Source organism: Benincasa hispida, chromosome 1 (assembly GCF_009727055.1).
Source record: "Benincasa hispida cultivar B227 chromosome 1, ASM972705v1, whole genome shotgun sequence".
Lineage (NCBI taxonomy): Eukaryota > Viridiplantae > Streptophyta > Magnoliopsida > Cucurbitales > Cucurbitaceae > Benincasa > Benincasa hispida.
In genome coordinates this window covers 47,375,128-47,391,463 of record NC_052349.1, presented here as the reverse complement: position 1 = coordinate 47,391,463, position 16,336 = coordinate 47,375,128, and the positions used below count along the sequence as shown (strand labels likewise).

General features: G+C 33.6%; 1 protein-coding gene across 1 annotated transcript; it reads right to left on the bottom strand.

Moving 5' to 3' along the window:
* Positions 1-2,085: 2,085 nt before the first annotated feature.
* Positions 2,086-2,652, bottom strand: LOC120092019 (putative calcium-binding protein CML19). Its single transcript, XM_039050213.1, has one exon. It carries the CDS (start codon positions 2,586-2,588, stop codon positions 2,160-2,162), a length of 429 nt encoding a protein of 142 aa, XP_038906141.1. The 5' UTR covers positions 2,589-2,652; the 3' UTR covers positions 2,086-2,159.
* Between the last annotated feature and the right edge of the window lie 13,684 nt (positions 2,653-16,336).

The following is a 16,336-nucleotide window of genomic DNA, read 5'->3' as shown; positions in this document are numbered from 1 at the left end:
AAAATGAAATGTTTAAACCTCTAGTTTGTTTTGGAAAAATCATACTTTAATGTGGTTTGAGGGATTAAATTTCAAACCTCTGAAGGTTGATTGTTGTACCCTTAGGGACCGCCTATGATAGTCAGAAAGATTTGAGTCTAGATTCTGAGCCTATGGTGGAATATCCAACTAGATAGTCAAAAGATCTCTAGATCTGGTATTTGAGCTAGTGAAGGAGTTCTCGTACAGGATTTTCAGAGAAACTACAGGCCTATTTTGAACCTATGATGAGATTCTATGTTGACATGTACACATGGTTAAGTGATAATGAGTTTAGTGTCTGATTTTCAGAACTTGATGATTGTTTATGTGGATCTTATCTGGGATTTATTTATGATCATGTCATAATTCTACTTAATATGTTTTATCAGTTGATGCTCGTATTTTGGAATTTCATTGAGTGTTTCGATATTCTGGATTTGATTTATATTCAAATGATTTATAAAAGGTTTTCAAAAGAAAAACGTATGTTCTTATAAAAGTACCACTCACTAGGCTTTCCAAATCATGTTTCCAAATATTTTGTTCCCTCTCCCCCCCAGATAGTGTAAAGGAGAAGAGGTCCAGAGTGTTATTGGAAATCAAGGTTTGTCACACTACAAGTGTATTTCTTTGTCTTAGTTTTTAGGAGTCTTATAAGTCTGGTTGTAGGTATTGGAGTAGGAAGTCTGTGGTACTAGATGTAAAAATGTTAAATTTTGATTGTAATAAAGTAAACTATCCGTACTCTAAAATCTTTAGATTTTATAAAAAGTCAGCAAAGAGATCAAAGTGGACAATAGGTATCACAAAAGGGCGATATTTGTTGTCTTCACGCCTCCTTCGAGGTGAAAGAGGTAAGCTTGGGAGGGGGTGTGACATTCAACTCAACTTAATTCAGCACCCCAAACACAGACATTCTAACACAACTCGACCCAACTCTACACCCCAAACACAGACAATCAAACTCCACAGATCATCTAAACTCGTAGATAGTAATTACCAACTTAACTCTACATCCCTTATTTTCTCTTCCCATAAATCAATTTCTCTTTAATCTCTAATTTTTCCTTCCAATTTCTCATATCTCAAATTCTCTTGCATCTGTACTCTCATTCTTCATCTTCTCCATTTTTCATGTAATTTTCAAGCTCCATGTTGTCTCCATCTCTATGCTTTTCATTTGTTCAAACTTCACATCGTTGAACCATCGTTCACTTGCGGGGGATGTTAGAGTGTTTAATATTAATGTAATTACATCTTCTATTATGTTAATTAGTGTTAGTTTAGTTTAGATGTAATAGCCTATTGAGCCTTAGCTCTTAGTATTTAAGCCTTAGCTCCTAGCATTTAAGTATCATATGTTTGTTGTAATAGTCTCGAGAAATTACACATCTCTCTCTAAAATTTTCTCTACCTTCTCTCTGAAATCAATCATATTTACATATCTATACTAACTGAAATGAAAAACACCTTCAATATGTAGATTATAAGTGATTGGAATGCTTGGAGAAAGTGTTTACGATATGAACGAAAATAATATTCATAACAAAAAAAAACACCTTCAATATGTGGATTAATGTGATCGAGCAAGGAAAGAGAGAATTTTATGACTTGTGATTTTACCAAGGTAGTATATTTTTGCTTAAAATTTAAACAAATTTTGAATCCAAGAGTAGGTGACATGTAAAATCTAAAACAAAACATACAAGAGATAGTCATATATATATAGTTAATAATGTCAACGGTTGTTGTAAAATTGAAAAAGTGTATAGAGCATCATATAAACATTTATTTCAACTATTATATTAAAAATTAATACTATTGTTACCATTTATTTCAATTCAAAAGATATCTAAAACATTATTAATAACATCATTCATAATATTAACTTTTATACATCAATCATAATGACAACTTTGTAAGTGATATCATGTACGCGTGTCAATGTTTACAATATAGTGTCAATTTTCATTAATCATTTTAATGAAAAGTCTTCGAGGATAGTTTTTTAAAAGTAATTACAAAGTAAAAGGTTAAAATTAAATATTTTAAATTGAGGCGTAATTGAAACTTACCCCATATTTTATATGATTAAATCATAAAGAATTGGACAAAATGATAAAATTTTGGCATCTCATTTATGACATCATAACCTTAAACTCATCAAAACTAAGAACACCATCACCATCAAGATCAAATTTAGCAATCATGGCCTTACAATCTCCCAAACTAATTTTAGTCTCTCCCAATTTCTTGAACATCCTCCTCAAGCTCTCCGCCGTAATAAATCCAGAGCCCTCCATTTCATACATTTTAAAAGCTTCTCTAAGCTCCTTCACCTTCTCCTTCTCCCCTCCCCCGTCCACGAATCTCACGAAATCCTCCTCCTCCAGCTGCCCGTCTCCGTCCGAGTCGAACTCTGCCATCGCCTCCTCCGCCTCTACCATCGATAGCTTCTCCCCCGACACTACCGCTATACACTCCCGCAGCTCGGACGGGGAAATCTTACCGTCTCCATCCGAATCAAAATGCTCGAATACTCTCTTGTAGCACCAAAGCTTCTCCATTTTGCTAAAAACTGATAACTATTTTTGTTTCTGTTTTTAGGTCAAAAGAGGAAAAGTTAGAAAAGGAGAGATATGTTTGGAGAAAAGATTATGAGTTTTTTTTTATATAGGAAGAAACCATGCGTGTTGAAGGAGCGTTTTGTGATATGAAGTGTTGACCAAGAAATTTTTTAAGAGTCGGCACCATGTTGGCCATCCATATAAGCAAAACATATAAAAATTTGTTTACAACATAACCAATTAAATGCTTTTCCACTTGTTTTTAGAATATTCATTTCTTCAAACTATTTGAAAATAGGCTAAAATATTACTCAGACTTTTGCACTTTCGAGTTTGAAGTTTGTTTAATTTTAGTCTATAAAATTTTTAATTTTTAATTTTAGTCACTATTTCTAATAAATCTTAATTTTAGTCCTATATTCTATCGAATTTGGTTAAGTAATAATAATAATAATAGTTTTCATGCAATAAAATACAATATGAAAATATATTTCAAAAATTATAGTTAAAATGTTAATAAATAATAAAAAAAAAACTTTGAAAAAACAACAATAAACTAATAGTGAGGAGTAAATTTAAGATTTTTCTAAAGTAAGTGGTCTAAAGTTGGACATTTGAAAGTACAAATACTAAAATTGAATAAAATCTAAAAGTACAAGACCAAAATTTGGGAGTTTTTTGGGGAAAAATATATCTTTTTGGTCCCTAAGTTTTAGGTCTAGTTTAATTCCATTTGGTCTCTAGGTTGCAATATGTTACATAATTAGTCCTTAAATTTTGAGTTTGGTTTCAATATGGTTCCCAGGTTCAAAATGTTACAATTTCCCCTTGAGATTTGAGTTTATTTCAATTTGGTCCGTAAATTTCAAGATTTACACTTTTAACCTTAATTTTTTCACTAAATATTCACTTTTCATCTTAATGTCTACTAATGAATTTAAATATATTAAAAGAATTGTAATTAATTAAGTTTTACTATTGAGATTTTTACACAAAAAAAAATCATCTTTGGGTCATATATTTCATAAATGTCTTTAAATTTGAATCTTTTCAAAGAAGACTTTTAGTGTTAATTTTGGACAATTTACCATTTTTTCGACTTATTTATATCTATTTTTTACATATATATTTTTTCATATTTATGAAGCTCCCTTAATGTTAGAGAGAGAAAATGCATTTAGTATGGAGAGAGCAAAATCATTTAATATGATTTTTTTTTCCCATTTTCAATTGGAGAGAAAAAATCGTTTAATATAATTTTTTTTCTATTTTTAATTGGAGAGAGAAAATGTATTTAACATTAATTTTTTCATTATTAATTGAAGAGAGAAAATGCATTTAATATGATTTTTTTTTTACATTTCACGTATCAAGCATTTTACGGTAGTCTCCTTCATTTTTCATGTTTGATTTATGATATTATGTGTTATATTTCATTGTTTGTATTGAGTATTATTTGGTTTGATGTAATATATTTCATTGTTTATTTAATGTATATATCCCAGACATTCTAACATGTATGCACTTCTAATTAGATATCATTCGTGTGTCTATAATATATTTCCCATATGTCTGATATGTATGTCATTCTAATGCAGTTTTTTTATGGTAGTCTAACTTATTTGAGTTTTTCTATTATAGTCCATTGTTTATTTTGCGTTATTATCTCATATACACCATATTTTAGATCCATGGTTATTTTTAAATATATGTTAGAACATTGTCTTAAATGTTTACGGATATTCTAACCAATATATGATATATACTAGCAAGATTGAGTAAATTCAATCAAAATTTAATAGAAGCTCCCTAACAGGAATCGCTAATTCTTAATAATGTGACCAATTCAATTCACTTTAAAACATCATTATTTTCAAATAAACAAAGCTATCTACCACAATATATATTATACATAGACTCAATGTTCAATATATATAAGCATATATATCATAAAATAGGAAGTCTAAATAAAAAGTCAAAGATATATATCACGATATATATTGAAAATGAATATATATATATACATATATCATAGAAGTTGTTAAAAACACAACCAAGGTTAGATGGGTAGCCTTAGTAAATATTGAATTAAAACAATTGGGAAGAGTTTAATTTAATTAACCATTAAAAGCTTGCCAAACTTTGATAGAAAAATCTAAGGTTAATTAAAAAAAATTTCATACACCTCCATACAAGACAAAAAAAAAAAAAATAGTAATAATAATAAATAAATAAATAATATGTGAGAGAATCAATATATCTCATATATATCGTAGATGCCTTTGAGAAAATGGAAGGCGATGGCATCGACAGTGCCCATGTCAAAGGTGCCGCTGATGTCGTCGAGGATCCGATCTAGACAAGGCTCCTGAGAAGTCTCCGGTGTTCCCATGGAGGTTTGATCTACAGTCATCATCCAGCGCCCAAATTCGCCCAACACCCTGCGCCTAGATTTGCCCAGCATCAGATCTATTCAGCAACTGCCCAATCATCGTCCGATGTTTGTCTCTCGTTCCCAGCTACTGCAACTCGTGCCACTAGGAAGAAGAAAAAGAGAGGGAGGAGGAAGAAAGGATTTGAAGAAAGGAAGAGGAAGAATAGGGGATACCAACAATTTTTTTTCTTTTTAAAAAGGAAATGAATGGGTAGGAAGCCCCTGGCTATGTATGGGGAGAGAGATGCAAAATTCTATATATATTTTTTAATTTTTTTTTTATATATAAAAATCATGGATAAGGCTAAACGGACTCCAAACATTAGTGGAAATTTTGTAGTTGATTGGGCTATTTCTGAAATAAATTGAAAGTAGACAATAGTGTAATATAAGTCTATCTATGTGGAAAGCTCTTTATTATTTTCTTTCATTATTAAAATTAAATTTACTTCATAATTATTGTTAATTAATTATATAAATTAATGCTAATGACTAAAGTAAGTATTTAATAGAAAATTTGAGGATAAAAGTATAAATCTTAAAACCTAAGGATTAAATTAAGACAAAATTCAAATCTCACGAGTAAAATCATAATCCTTGATAGTTTTCCTTGAATTTGGTGTACATAAATGACAAAGCCAAATACATTTAGGTTATCAAGGTTAAGTGGATGTTTGGACTAAAGGAATGGAATTCCATAGCGGAAGCATGTGAATGCATGTTCTAGTATAATTCATTTTGAAAACAGTGAAAAACAGAGAAATCACATGGATATACAGAATAAACATTCAACTAAAGCATGCTTTTAAGGGAAAGAGAAGAATATCTGGAAGACTATCTATAATTAATCTTCTCTGCCAATGCTCGAACACTTCAAACTCACGAACAGTAAGATCTTTCTTCGAACTTTATGATCACAAACAAAATAAACCAGCAAGACACCACCACTTGTTTTCTCGCTATTTTCAAGACTAAAATCAAGGATGCCAAAAATCCTCCTTTTTACGTGAGAGAGGAAGAGGTGGTTTGTAAAGGAAGTTATAACTTCCCTGCACCATCTCCTAATAACTCCCGATGGGAGTTATTTAATATATATATATATATATATATATATCAAATCCAATATATATTTCAATAATATTAATTAATTAACAAAGTAAATATCACATATTTAATTTCATTTGAATCATATTCAAATAATATTCTCTCACATAACTTATAATTTATACATATATATATAATATGAATCTTATTCATATTAATTATAACCTATAGTTTAATATGAATCTCACTCATATGATTAATATTTAAATCTTATTCAAATATTCATCTCTCACATATAATGAAGTATAATCTTGAATATTATTTAAAATTAATTTATATGATAACGTATCTCCATACGTTATTAATTGTATCATATACAATTACTTATCTTATTTAATTTGAACAATTCAAATTAATCCAAAATTAATTTATCCTTGTTTAACCCTTAGTGAACTAACAAGGGGACCTTATGAACCTACAGATTAGAAGCTTCAATGATACAAGATTAATTAATTAAACTCTTTAATTAAATTAATCAACATTCATTAACTGCAGGTCACTCCACTAAATATCCACAGTTGCACTCTTCACACTGTAGATATATTTTTGTGTCCATAGATATAATCAATCAACAGTAAGTTAATCATTCATAAATTGCTGGTAATTACAGCTTAGTCAAATTACCGTTTTACGCCTGTAATTACATCTAACTTCTTAAGTATCACTGATCCCTCTAATGAAGAAACAGTATATAGTCCAAATATAAACTATGTTGGGTATGTCCTATAACTAGCGATTTGTAAACACTAAATATATTCTATTCACAATAAAGTTGTTGAAGTTTTTATCAATAAGGATGTTATTGAATTGCAATGTTTTATAAAATCAAATAAACAAACTCATGGCTATAATATGAATACTTAAACTTTATATAGAGACATAAAAGAGATTCAAGTTTTAGTATATAGCCAAAAAGGTCTATAAATATATGGATGAGGTTGGATACCTTATCCTGGGGACATTATGGATCCGACCTACTTTATATATTGATACAAACGATATGATCCCAAAATCATTCATATGCGAGTGGAGACATCCTATGCAAAAGACATTTATATAAGACCAGACCACGAAATAGTCACTTTTCTTTATAACAACCATTTACTATTAAAACTGACTATTTCAAATTGATGACCTAAGGTAACTCGATCTTAATCTTGAACTAACTATGAACTCCTGTTTATTTAGGATTATCCTTTAATCTGCATAGGTGAGAATGGTTTCATGTCCGCTCAATAAACCATCCATTTTAGGGGTAAGACCAGATAGATAGTTAAGGACATAGTCTTGCAAGAAAAAATTCACTCCTACCCATTTTAGGGTCAATAGATAAGTTGTTCCCTTAAGTACTAACCCCTAATCTTGAACAAAGGGACCTCGCCCTCTCATGACAGAGAGGGGTTTGGTTTATTGGTTGGACCATAAACCAATTATTCAATAGAGGATCAGCGGAGACTTGAGAAACAAGATGTATTACAAGGGTAAAACGTTAATTTTGACATAGCTGTAAATATGAATGACTTGTGAAGGATCGACTTACTGATTATGATTAAATCAAGTGGACAGAAATATATCTACAGTGAAGAGAGTGCAACTACTAAGCTATAGTGGTATGTCTCAATAATTAACGAATATTGATTAATTCAGTTTAAAGAGTTTAGCCAATTAATATCAAATCGTTGAAGCTCATAATCTGTAGGTTAATTAGGTCCCTCTTAAGGAGTCACCATGTAGAAATTACATACAAGAACCCTAAAAAAAATGATTTGTCAGATCAATTCTATCAAATTCTATTAAAAATAAACTCAAATTAAATTCAAAAGTTCATAGGATTCATCATCATTAATTAAATATCCTCAAGAAATTGAATAAAACTACTAAACCCAAGAAGAAAGGGTTACCTAGCCTTGCGTCTTCTTCAAATCAGCAACAATAATTGAGAAATTGAAAGCAATAATGAAAGGAATAGAAAGATAGAGGAAAGAATAGTAAAAGTCTGGTGAAACTTCTCAAAAAATCGTTCCCAATGCGGCTCCAAATCGTTCTACCCTCCGCTGGAATGGAAAAGATGTTTTTATAATCAGGTTGCAGCGTTGCAATGCTGACAAGAGTGTTACAACACTCAGTTATGCACACACAGAGTAAGAATTTCCGTCAAAGTTCGTAGCGTTGCAATGTTGTTGGGTAGCATTGTAACGCTACCATGTTAAGTAGCTACTACCTTTAAGCGTCGAGGCCACGTTGAGGTCCTTCATGCCAAGAGCGTTGCATCGCTCTGAACATGGGCAATGCACAAACTCCAGCGTTGAGGCAGCATCAAGGGAGGATTGCAACACTGCCCTCAAGGGTAGTTTGGTAATTTTGTTTTCTTCTTTCAACACGGTGCATCCAACTCCCATTTTTGCTTCTTTTTTGCTTGATTTTCATCCAAATGACATATTTGCTCCTTGGGGTCAATTTACTTACAATTTAGACAATTTAAGTATAAGAATTATTCAATATGGTGGAATTAGGACATAATATTAACGTTTTTTGAGAGCGAACAAACACCCTCAACTTAACTCTTGATCGTCCCAAACAAGGTCACAACATACAATCATGCAATCAACAAGATACTGTTCACTCTATATAGTGGTCCATAACTCAAGTTTTAATAGTCTTTCGAGCTACATAATTAATCATATAACAAACTGAATTCAAACACTCATTTGAGATTCATTGTAAAAGATTATTTTGCAATCAAGATCATGTATTAATGAACACTAAGACATTGAATTTTTTTTTTTCAAAAAATCAAAGAATGCCTAAAAAGGCTTTATCCTACTCCTATTTCATCTTCTCTCTACGCTGTCTCGATTATTAGTCTTAGACATATCATTCTTGCTAAACAAAGAGCAACACCTAGCCAAGAGTGCCTAAGACTCACACATACAAAACTTTGAAGGCATCGGTTTTACCTAGAGGGCTAACTTTCACACTCAACCATTGGAAACCTAACCACTCTTTTCTTGTAGGGTCCTAATTAGACACGGCAAAGGTAACTCTTTTCCCCTCTATCCATGCACACACACCACTACTTTTTCTAGGCAAGCTAACTTTTACCCTCTTTTTATAATTTTTTTTCAACATTATTTTAGCAACACTTTTTTTTTTCATTTGCTTTAATAACACACTAGGCCACTTTTTTCTCTCATTGTCTAACTTTGCTCTAAGGCACTAACGGTTACTGCTAAGCCAAAAGTGGGCCTTTTGAGGTGACAACAAAAAATCGAGAGGGATAACCCGATTCTAAGATTCTTTAGGATTTTTATAAAAAAATTGCTTAGCCTAGCTTCATTATGCATAAGTTTTCATGAAAAGATTTTTAGAATGAGCTCAAAATCATGAAATAATTTCCCTTCTTGAAGGCATAAAACTCAGTGATTGCATTATCGACTTATCATTGAAAAGATATAAAAAAAAAAAAACAAAGCAAATAGAAAATGTATAAAACACCAACATCCAGACATTCAGAATAAAGATTTTTATTCTACTTTTCAGCAATCAATAAAGAATTCATCACAAAATTCGAGCTCAGATGCTCAAGACTATCCAAAGATCACAAGTATACAAGAATCAATTTATTCATAAAAAAGAATTTAGCAATTGTATCTCATCTATATCAAGTATTTAGCCATCCCCCAAAAAATGAACCATATATGCTATGCACAAGATAAGAAAAATGCTTCGCAACCACCCCCAACCTTAAAATATTCATTGTCCTCAATGTATTGCAAAGCTAAATATCATGCAAAAGGACAAATAGAGGGAGCTAGGGGTACAAAAAAACTCCTTTAGATTTGGACGCGAACATGAATTTAGGACAAGCTGCTTAACGAAGAGTAAAAAATGTCCTATAATGAGAAAGAGAAGTATCAAAATTCTTTCAGTTATTACTTTTGTTTTTTTTTTAATTGTCAAAGGCAAAAAAAAAAAAAGAAAAAAAAAGAAAAGATAAACAAAATGGGAAAAAATGAAATAACAAAAAAATTGAAAGTAGGTAAATTTTAACGTCTGGCTGCCTTCAGGAAGCGCACATATTTATCGTCGTTTGCTCGATGTTGGGTGAGGATGAGCTCACGTGAAAGAGGGTAAAGTCAAAACTAAGCCCAAGCGAGCAAGGTTCACTTCCACTTTATTGAAAATTTTGAGATGGTGCCCATTCATCTTAAATTCCTTCCCTGTCTTTAAGATCCTCATCTCCACAGTACTATAGGAAAAACGTTAACAATTTCAAATGGTTAAAGCCACTTGGATTTAAGCTTACATGACATGAGATGGAGGCATGAATTAAAAAGCAAATCCTTTTGACCAACCGTGAAGTTTTTCCTTACGAGACCCTTATCATGAATCAGTTTGGTTTTTTCCTTGTAGATCCTAGAGTTCTCGTAGGCCTCAAGTCTTAACTCTTCCAACTATTGTAGTTCAAGTTGCCTTTTTTCACCTACTTAGGTTAAGCTCATGTTGCACTATTTCACTACCCAGTAGGCTTTGTGCTCAATCTCAACCGGTAAGTGGCATGCCTTATTATAAACGAGATTGAAGGGCATTGTCTCAATGGAAGTTTTGTAAGTTTTCCTATATGCTCATAGAGCGTCATCGAGGCACTTACTCCAATCCTTTATTTTAGGGTTGACAGTCTTTTCCAAAATACTCTTTACCTCTCGATTGGATATATCGGCCTGGTTGTTCGTCTAAGAATGATAAGGAGTGGGTACTAGGTGATGGACACCATACTTCCTCATAAGAGCTTCAATGGTCCGATTACAGAAGTGGGGACCTTGGTCACTAATTATAGCACACAAGATGACAAACCTGGAAAATGTGTTAACCTTTAGAAATCCTAAAACGATGGCAACATTGTTAGTCCTAGTGAAGATAACCTCAACTCACTTCAACACATAATCGACAGCTAACAAAATAGACAGATATCCATAATAAGAGGGAAAGGGCCGCATAAAATCCATTCCCCAGATATAAAAAAAACTTCACAGACAAGAATTGAGTTTAACGACATTTCATTCCTCCTAGAAAGTGATCCTGACCTTTGACATTTCTCACAAGATTTACAATATGCATAATATTCAACAAATAGAGAGTTCCAAAACAAACCACTATCTAAGACCTTTCTAGCAGTTCTCTTAGGGATAAAATGCCCACCACATGACAGTTCATGACAAATTGACAATACTGACTCAAAAAAAATCTTCCAAAGGTAAGGTGGGTTCCAAACGAAGTATTTGAAATCACTATGTAGTTTAGCTCTCCTAGAAGTAGGCATATCATAAGGGAACTTACCAGTCACCAGGAAGTTAACCATGTCAGCATACCATGGTATCGAAGTGGTCACCTGGAACAAATACTCGTTAGGAAAGTCCTCTCACATAGGTGTCGGATCTTCTTATTGCACTATCCTACTCAAGTGATTTGCTACTGACTTCTCTACTCCTCTCCTATCCTTAATTGTCAAGTTGAATTCTTGAAGGAGAATAATCCATCAAACAAGTCGAGGTTTGGACTTCTTCTTGATCATAAGGTACCTAAGGGCGGAATGATTAATATAGATTGTAGCAGGAAAGCCAAGAATATAAGAACGAAATTTATCCAATGCGAAAACAATAGCTAAAAACTCTTTTTCAGTTGTGGTGTAGTTAATCTGAATGCAACTGAGGGTTCTTGATGCAAAACACATGACATTTCTCTTCTTGTCAACCCGATGCTCCAGAGCTGCTCCCACTACTAGATTACTAGCATCACACACAATTTCGAATGGTATGTCCCATAGTGGGGGTTGAAGAATTGCAAAGGTGGTCAACTTCTCATTCAAAGTATCAAATGCTTTCTGGCATTCCTTGCCAAACTCAAATTGAACATCTTTCTGCAGCAATGTAGATAGAGGAAGAGCCAACTTTGAAATTCCTTGATAAAGCGTAGGTAAAAACTTGCACTTCCAAGAAAAGAACAAACTTCCTTAATGAATGTAGGGGAGAGGAGGTTAGCAATCATATTATCTTAGCTTTTTATCAACTTCAATGCCCTTGGAAGAAACAAGATATCCTAACACAATACCATGGGAAGCCATAAAATGACACTTTTCTATAAAATCTAAAAAGATGTTTATCATACACTTTTGAAACATACCTGGGGCATTGCAAAGCCCGAATGGCATCCTTCTAAAGGCGTAGGTCCCATAAATGTAGGTGAAGGTCGTCTTTTCTTGATCCTCTTGAGCAATCGAGATTTGGTAGAAACCTAAAAATCCATCTTTCCGACAAGTCGTTCAACCATTTGGTCAAGAAAAGGAATTGGAAAGTGACCTTTTTTCATTCCCTCATGTAGCTTTCGAAAGTCAATGCACATCTTCCATCCATTTTGAACGCGCATAGGCACCATCTCTCTTTTATCATTTTCAACTATCATCATGTTGGTCTTCTTGGGCACATCATGAATTAAACTTATCCAATTACTATCAGAGACTGGGTAAATGATGTCAAACTCGTTGAACTTGATGATATCTTTAAGAAAAATCTCCTTCATTGTGGGGTTGAGCCTTCTTTAAGGTTGTTTCATGGCTTTGGCTTCATCCTCCAAAGTGATCCTATGCATACAAATAAAAGGACTTATCCCTTTAATGTCATTAGTGGTCCACCCAATGGCTACGTCTCCACTAAAGAGCCTTCTTAGGTTGGTGTCAGTTCTCTAGAGATTATTATAGGAAATGTGTTTCCTTCGCCTAAGTACACGTGCTTCAGGTGATTAGGGAGAGCTTTTAGCTCACTCCCTTATACCTGCAAATTACCAAAACCAATGTCAAAAGAAGATTTATCATTGTTGCTAACATTAACAGAAGAAAGAGATAGGTCATATGAATCCAAATCAATACAAAAGGCTATCAACTCATCAGAATCACCATCATCATGCAAAACAATCTCATCCACAAAATCATGAATTTCAACCATGCATGGAGACAAATATTCCTTAGGAAACCTCATTACATATATATATTAAATGAGACCACTTCTCCATCAAAATCTATAGAAAGACATCCCTTATCAACATCAATCTTTGTTTTGGTAGTTTTCATGAATAGCCTCCCTAACGAAATGGTAGAAGAAGTAAGTGTACTAACCTCATCCATTTTTAAAATGTAGAAATAAACAGGAAAAATTAAGTCTTTTACTTGAAGCAAAACATTTTCAACTACTTCTAGAGGCTGAATATAAGATCTATCGGCCAACTGAATACACACGGAAGTTTTTTTTAAATCATTTAATTTAAGGTTCTCATATACATGATAAGGCAGAACATTAATAGAGGCTCCTAAATCAAGCATAACATGTCGAATAACTCTATTGCCAATAACACAGGGCAAAGTAAACATACTTGAATCATGATACTTTTCAGGCATATTTCTTTTAAGTAAAGTTGAGATGTTTTTACTTACCACCACACGTTCTTTGTTCTTACCTATCCTATTTTTTATGCAAAGCTCCTTGAAAAACTTGGCGTACCTTGGAATCTGTTGAATTGCATTTAAGAGGGGGATATTCATCTGAACCTTCTGAAACATCTCAGTGAGTTCTTCATCCTTATTCTCCTACTTTGATCTTGCCAACCTACTAGGGAAAGAAGCTTTAGGTACATAAGGTTCATATGAAGGTAAGGAAGATGTACTTACCTTAGGAGTCGATGGTGGTGCCTCATATTTTGCTTCAATTTTTTCATTCTTTTTATTTCATTTTCTAGCTTAGTTTCCTTTTGGGACTTACCATGAGTTAGAACGTGCTTTGATGGAATGGAAACAGGTAGTGTCGGGGCATCTAAAGAGAGTGTGGGAAACAAAAGCTCCTTCCCACTTCTAAGCATGATCACATTAGCATGATGCGGTTGAGCAGGTAGCTTTCTTGAACTCTTACCTTCTAGACGACTCACCATTGTGGCTAGTTGAGTAACCTGAGTACCCAAATTTGTTAACCTCCTCCTTGTCTCATGTTGCAATACTTTGGTGTTCTGTGACAGTTGGATGAAGTCCTTTTGCAATTGGTGAATGTCCAATTTTTAACAATGTCCTTTAACGACATACTTGAATAAGATGATGATGGTTGATTGGAAGGTCTTGGATTTTGGGGTCCTTGCCCTTGACCTCCTCATTTGAAATTAGAGTAGTTTCACCATCCTAGTTTGTAAATGAATATAAAGGTCATACTTTCTCTGGTAACCCCCAACTGCATTAACTTAAGCTTGAGGACATGCTTCAGATAAGTGTCCTATCACACCGTAAGCTCTACAGCTCTTGACTTGGGTTACTCTTCCTTGCACCATCTGCTTAATAAGAGCAGTCAAGTTAGATAGTTGTGATCTCAATTCTTTTATCTCAGCAGATGAAGATGGATCAGACTCAATAGCTTTGGTTCCAAAATTCTGATCATTCTCAGCCATGCCCGAGATCAAACGTTGGGCTTCAATAGGAGTCTTATCAACAAGAGCTCCTCCAGCCGCAAAATCAATGGAACTCTTGAAATTAGAGAGAAAACCAATATAGAAATACTAGATTAGCAATTGATCAGATATCTGATGATGAGGAAAACTAGCGCATAAAAGTAATTACAGCTTGGTCAAATTACCGTTTTTCCCATATCTGACTTCTTAAGTACCACTGATCCCTCTACTATAAACTAATCCATATGAGGCTAGTAAGAGAGTGAGACCTCATTATTCAAGATTCAGAATCAACCCTTAAGGAAGAAATTCATCTACTTACCCTAAATATGGGAAGGAACGAATTCCATCTTGTGTAGCTATGTTTCTAGCTCTCTACTAGGATAAATCCCCACAGTGGTAGGCATATCGAGCAGTGAATTTAGCCACTCTCGCCCATATAGATCAAAAGACTATCCTCATAGACAGGAGTTCATAACTCACTTAGGATTAAGGTTGACCTACCTATGGTTATCCTATGAAATGTCAATATCTTTAATTAACGTTGTTAGAAAAAGAGACTAATAATTTCGCAGTTCGGTTTTATATAAACTCTTTGCATAGGATATCTCTGTTGATATTGGTGTCCTAATTCTCCTGGAGTCTCATTGTTTGTAATGATACACATTGTTTTATGAATAAAATAACTGTTATTTCATTCTAGCATTTACTCATATCCAATAAACAAAGCTCCATGGTTATCTTATGTAAACTTAAGCATGTATATGTGATATACAAGTGGATCATGACTTAAGTGATAACCTAAATAGGTCCGTAGTATAAGGATTAAGGTGGGATACCTGATCCTGGTGACACTACGGATACGACCTTTGTAGAGGTTTCCAAGTGTTGTAAACTACTACAGATGGTAGATCCTGACCATTCATGTGGAGACGTGCGAGAGGTGTCCTATACAAAGAGTTTGTATAAGATCAGACCATGAGATGACTAGACTCTATATATAACATCGTTGATACTAGAGACTTACATCTCACCTAAATGACCATAGGTGACACGACCTCAATCCTAAGTGTTTTGGGAACTCCTGCCTTTGAAGGCGATCCTTTGATTAGTATGGGTGAGAGTGGCCAGAATGCCAACTCAACATGCCTAACTTTTTGGGGACTTGTCTGATTTGGGAGCTGGAAACTCAATAAACAATATGGAATTCACTCATTTCCCAAAGCAAGGATAATTAGAGAAGTTGCTCCCTTAAGTGCTAATTCCGTGGCTTGAACATAGTGGCCACAACTTCTCTTTGGAAGAGAAGACTCAGTCATAGTAGGACTATGACTTATGTTCATTAGAGGGATCAGGGTACTTAAGGAGTTAGATGTAACTACACGGGCATAATAGTTATTGGCAAAGTTGTACTTACGAGCGATCTGTGAAGGGCTGTCGCACTATTGATTGGTTAAGATGGACACATAATATATCTGTGGTAAGAAGAGTTCAATTGTCGGTCTTTAGTGGAGTGCTTGGCAGTTAATGGATAGTGGATCCCGTGACTAAAGAGTTTAGTCAATTATTCACGTACCGTTGGAGCTTCGAGCTACAGGTGCATAAGGTTCCCTTGGTAACTCAATGGATTCAATTGAGGATCAGTTCTTAGTATTGATTTGAAATGTTCAAATTGACAAGAGATAATTTGATTATATATGATATGATCGGTATGGTGTATGGGATACATCAA

Excerpts from the sequence above, each read along its gene's own strand:
- LOC120092019 (XM_039050213.1), bottom strand. The coding sequence starts at position 2,588 with ATGGAGAAGCTTTGGTGCTACAAGAGAGTATTCGAGCATTTTGATTCG.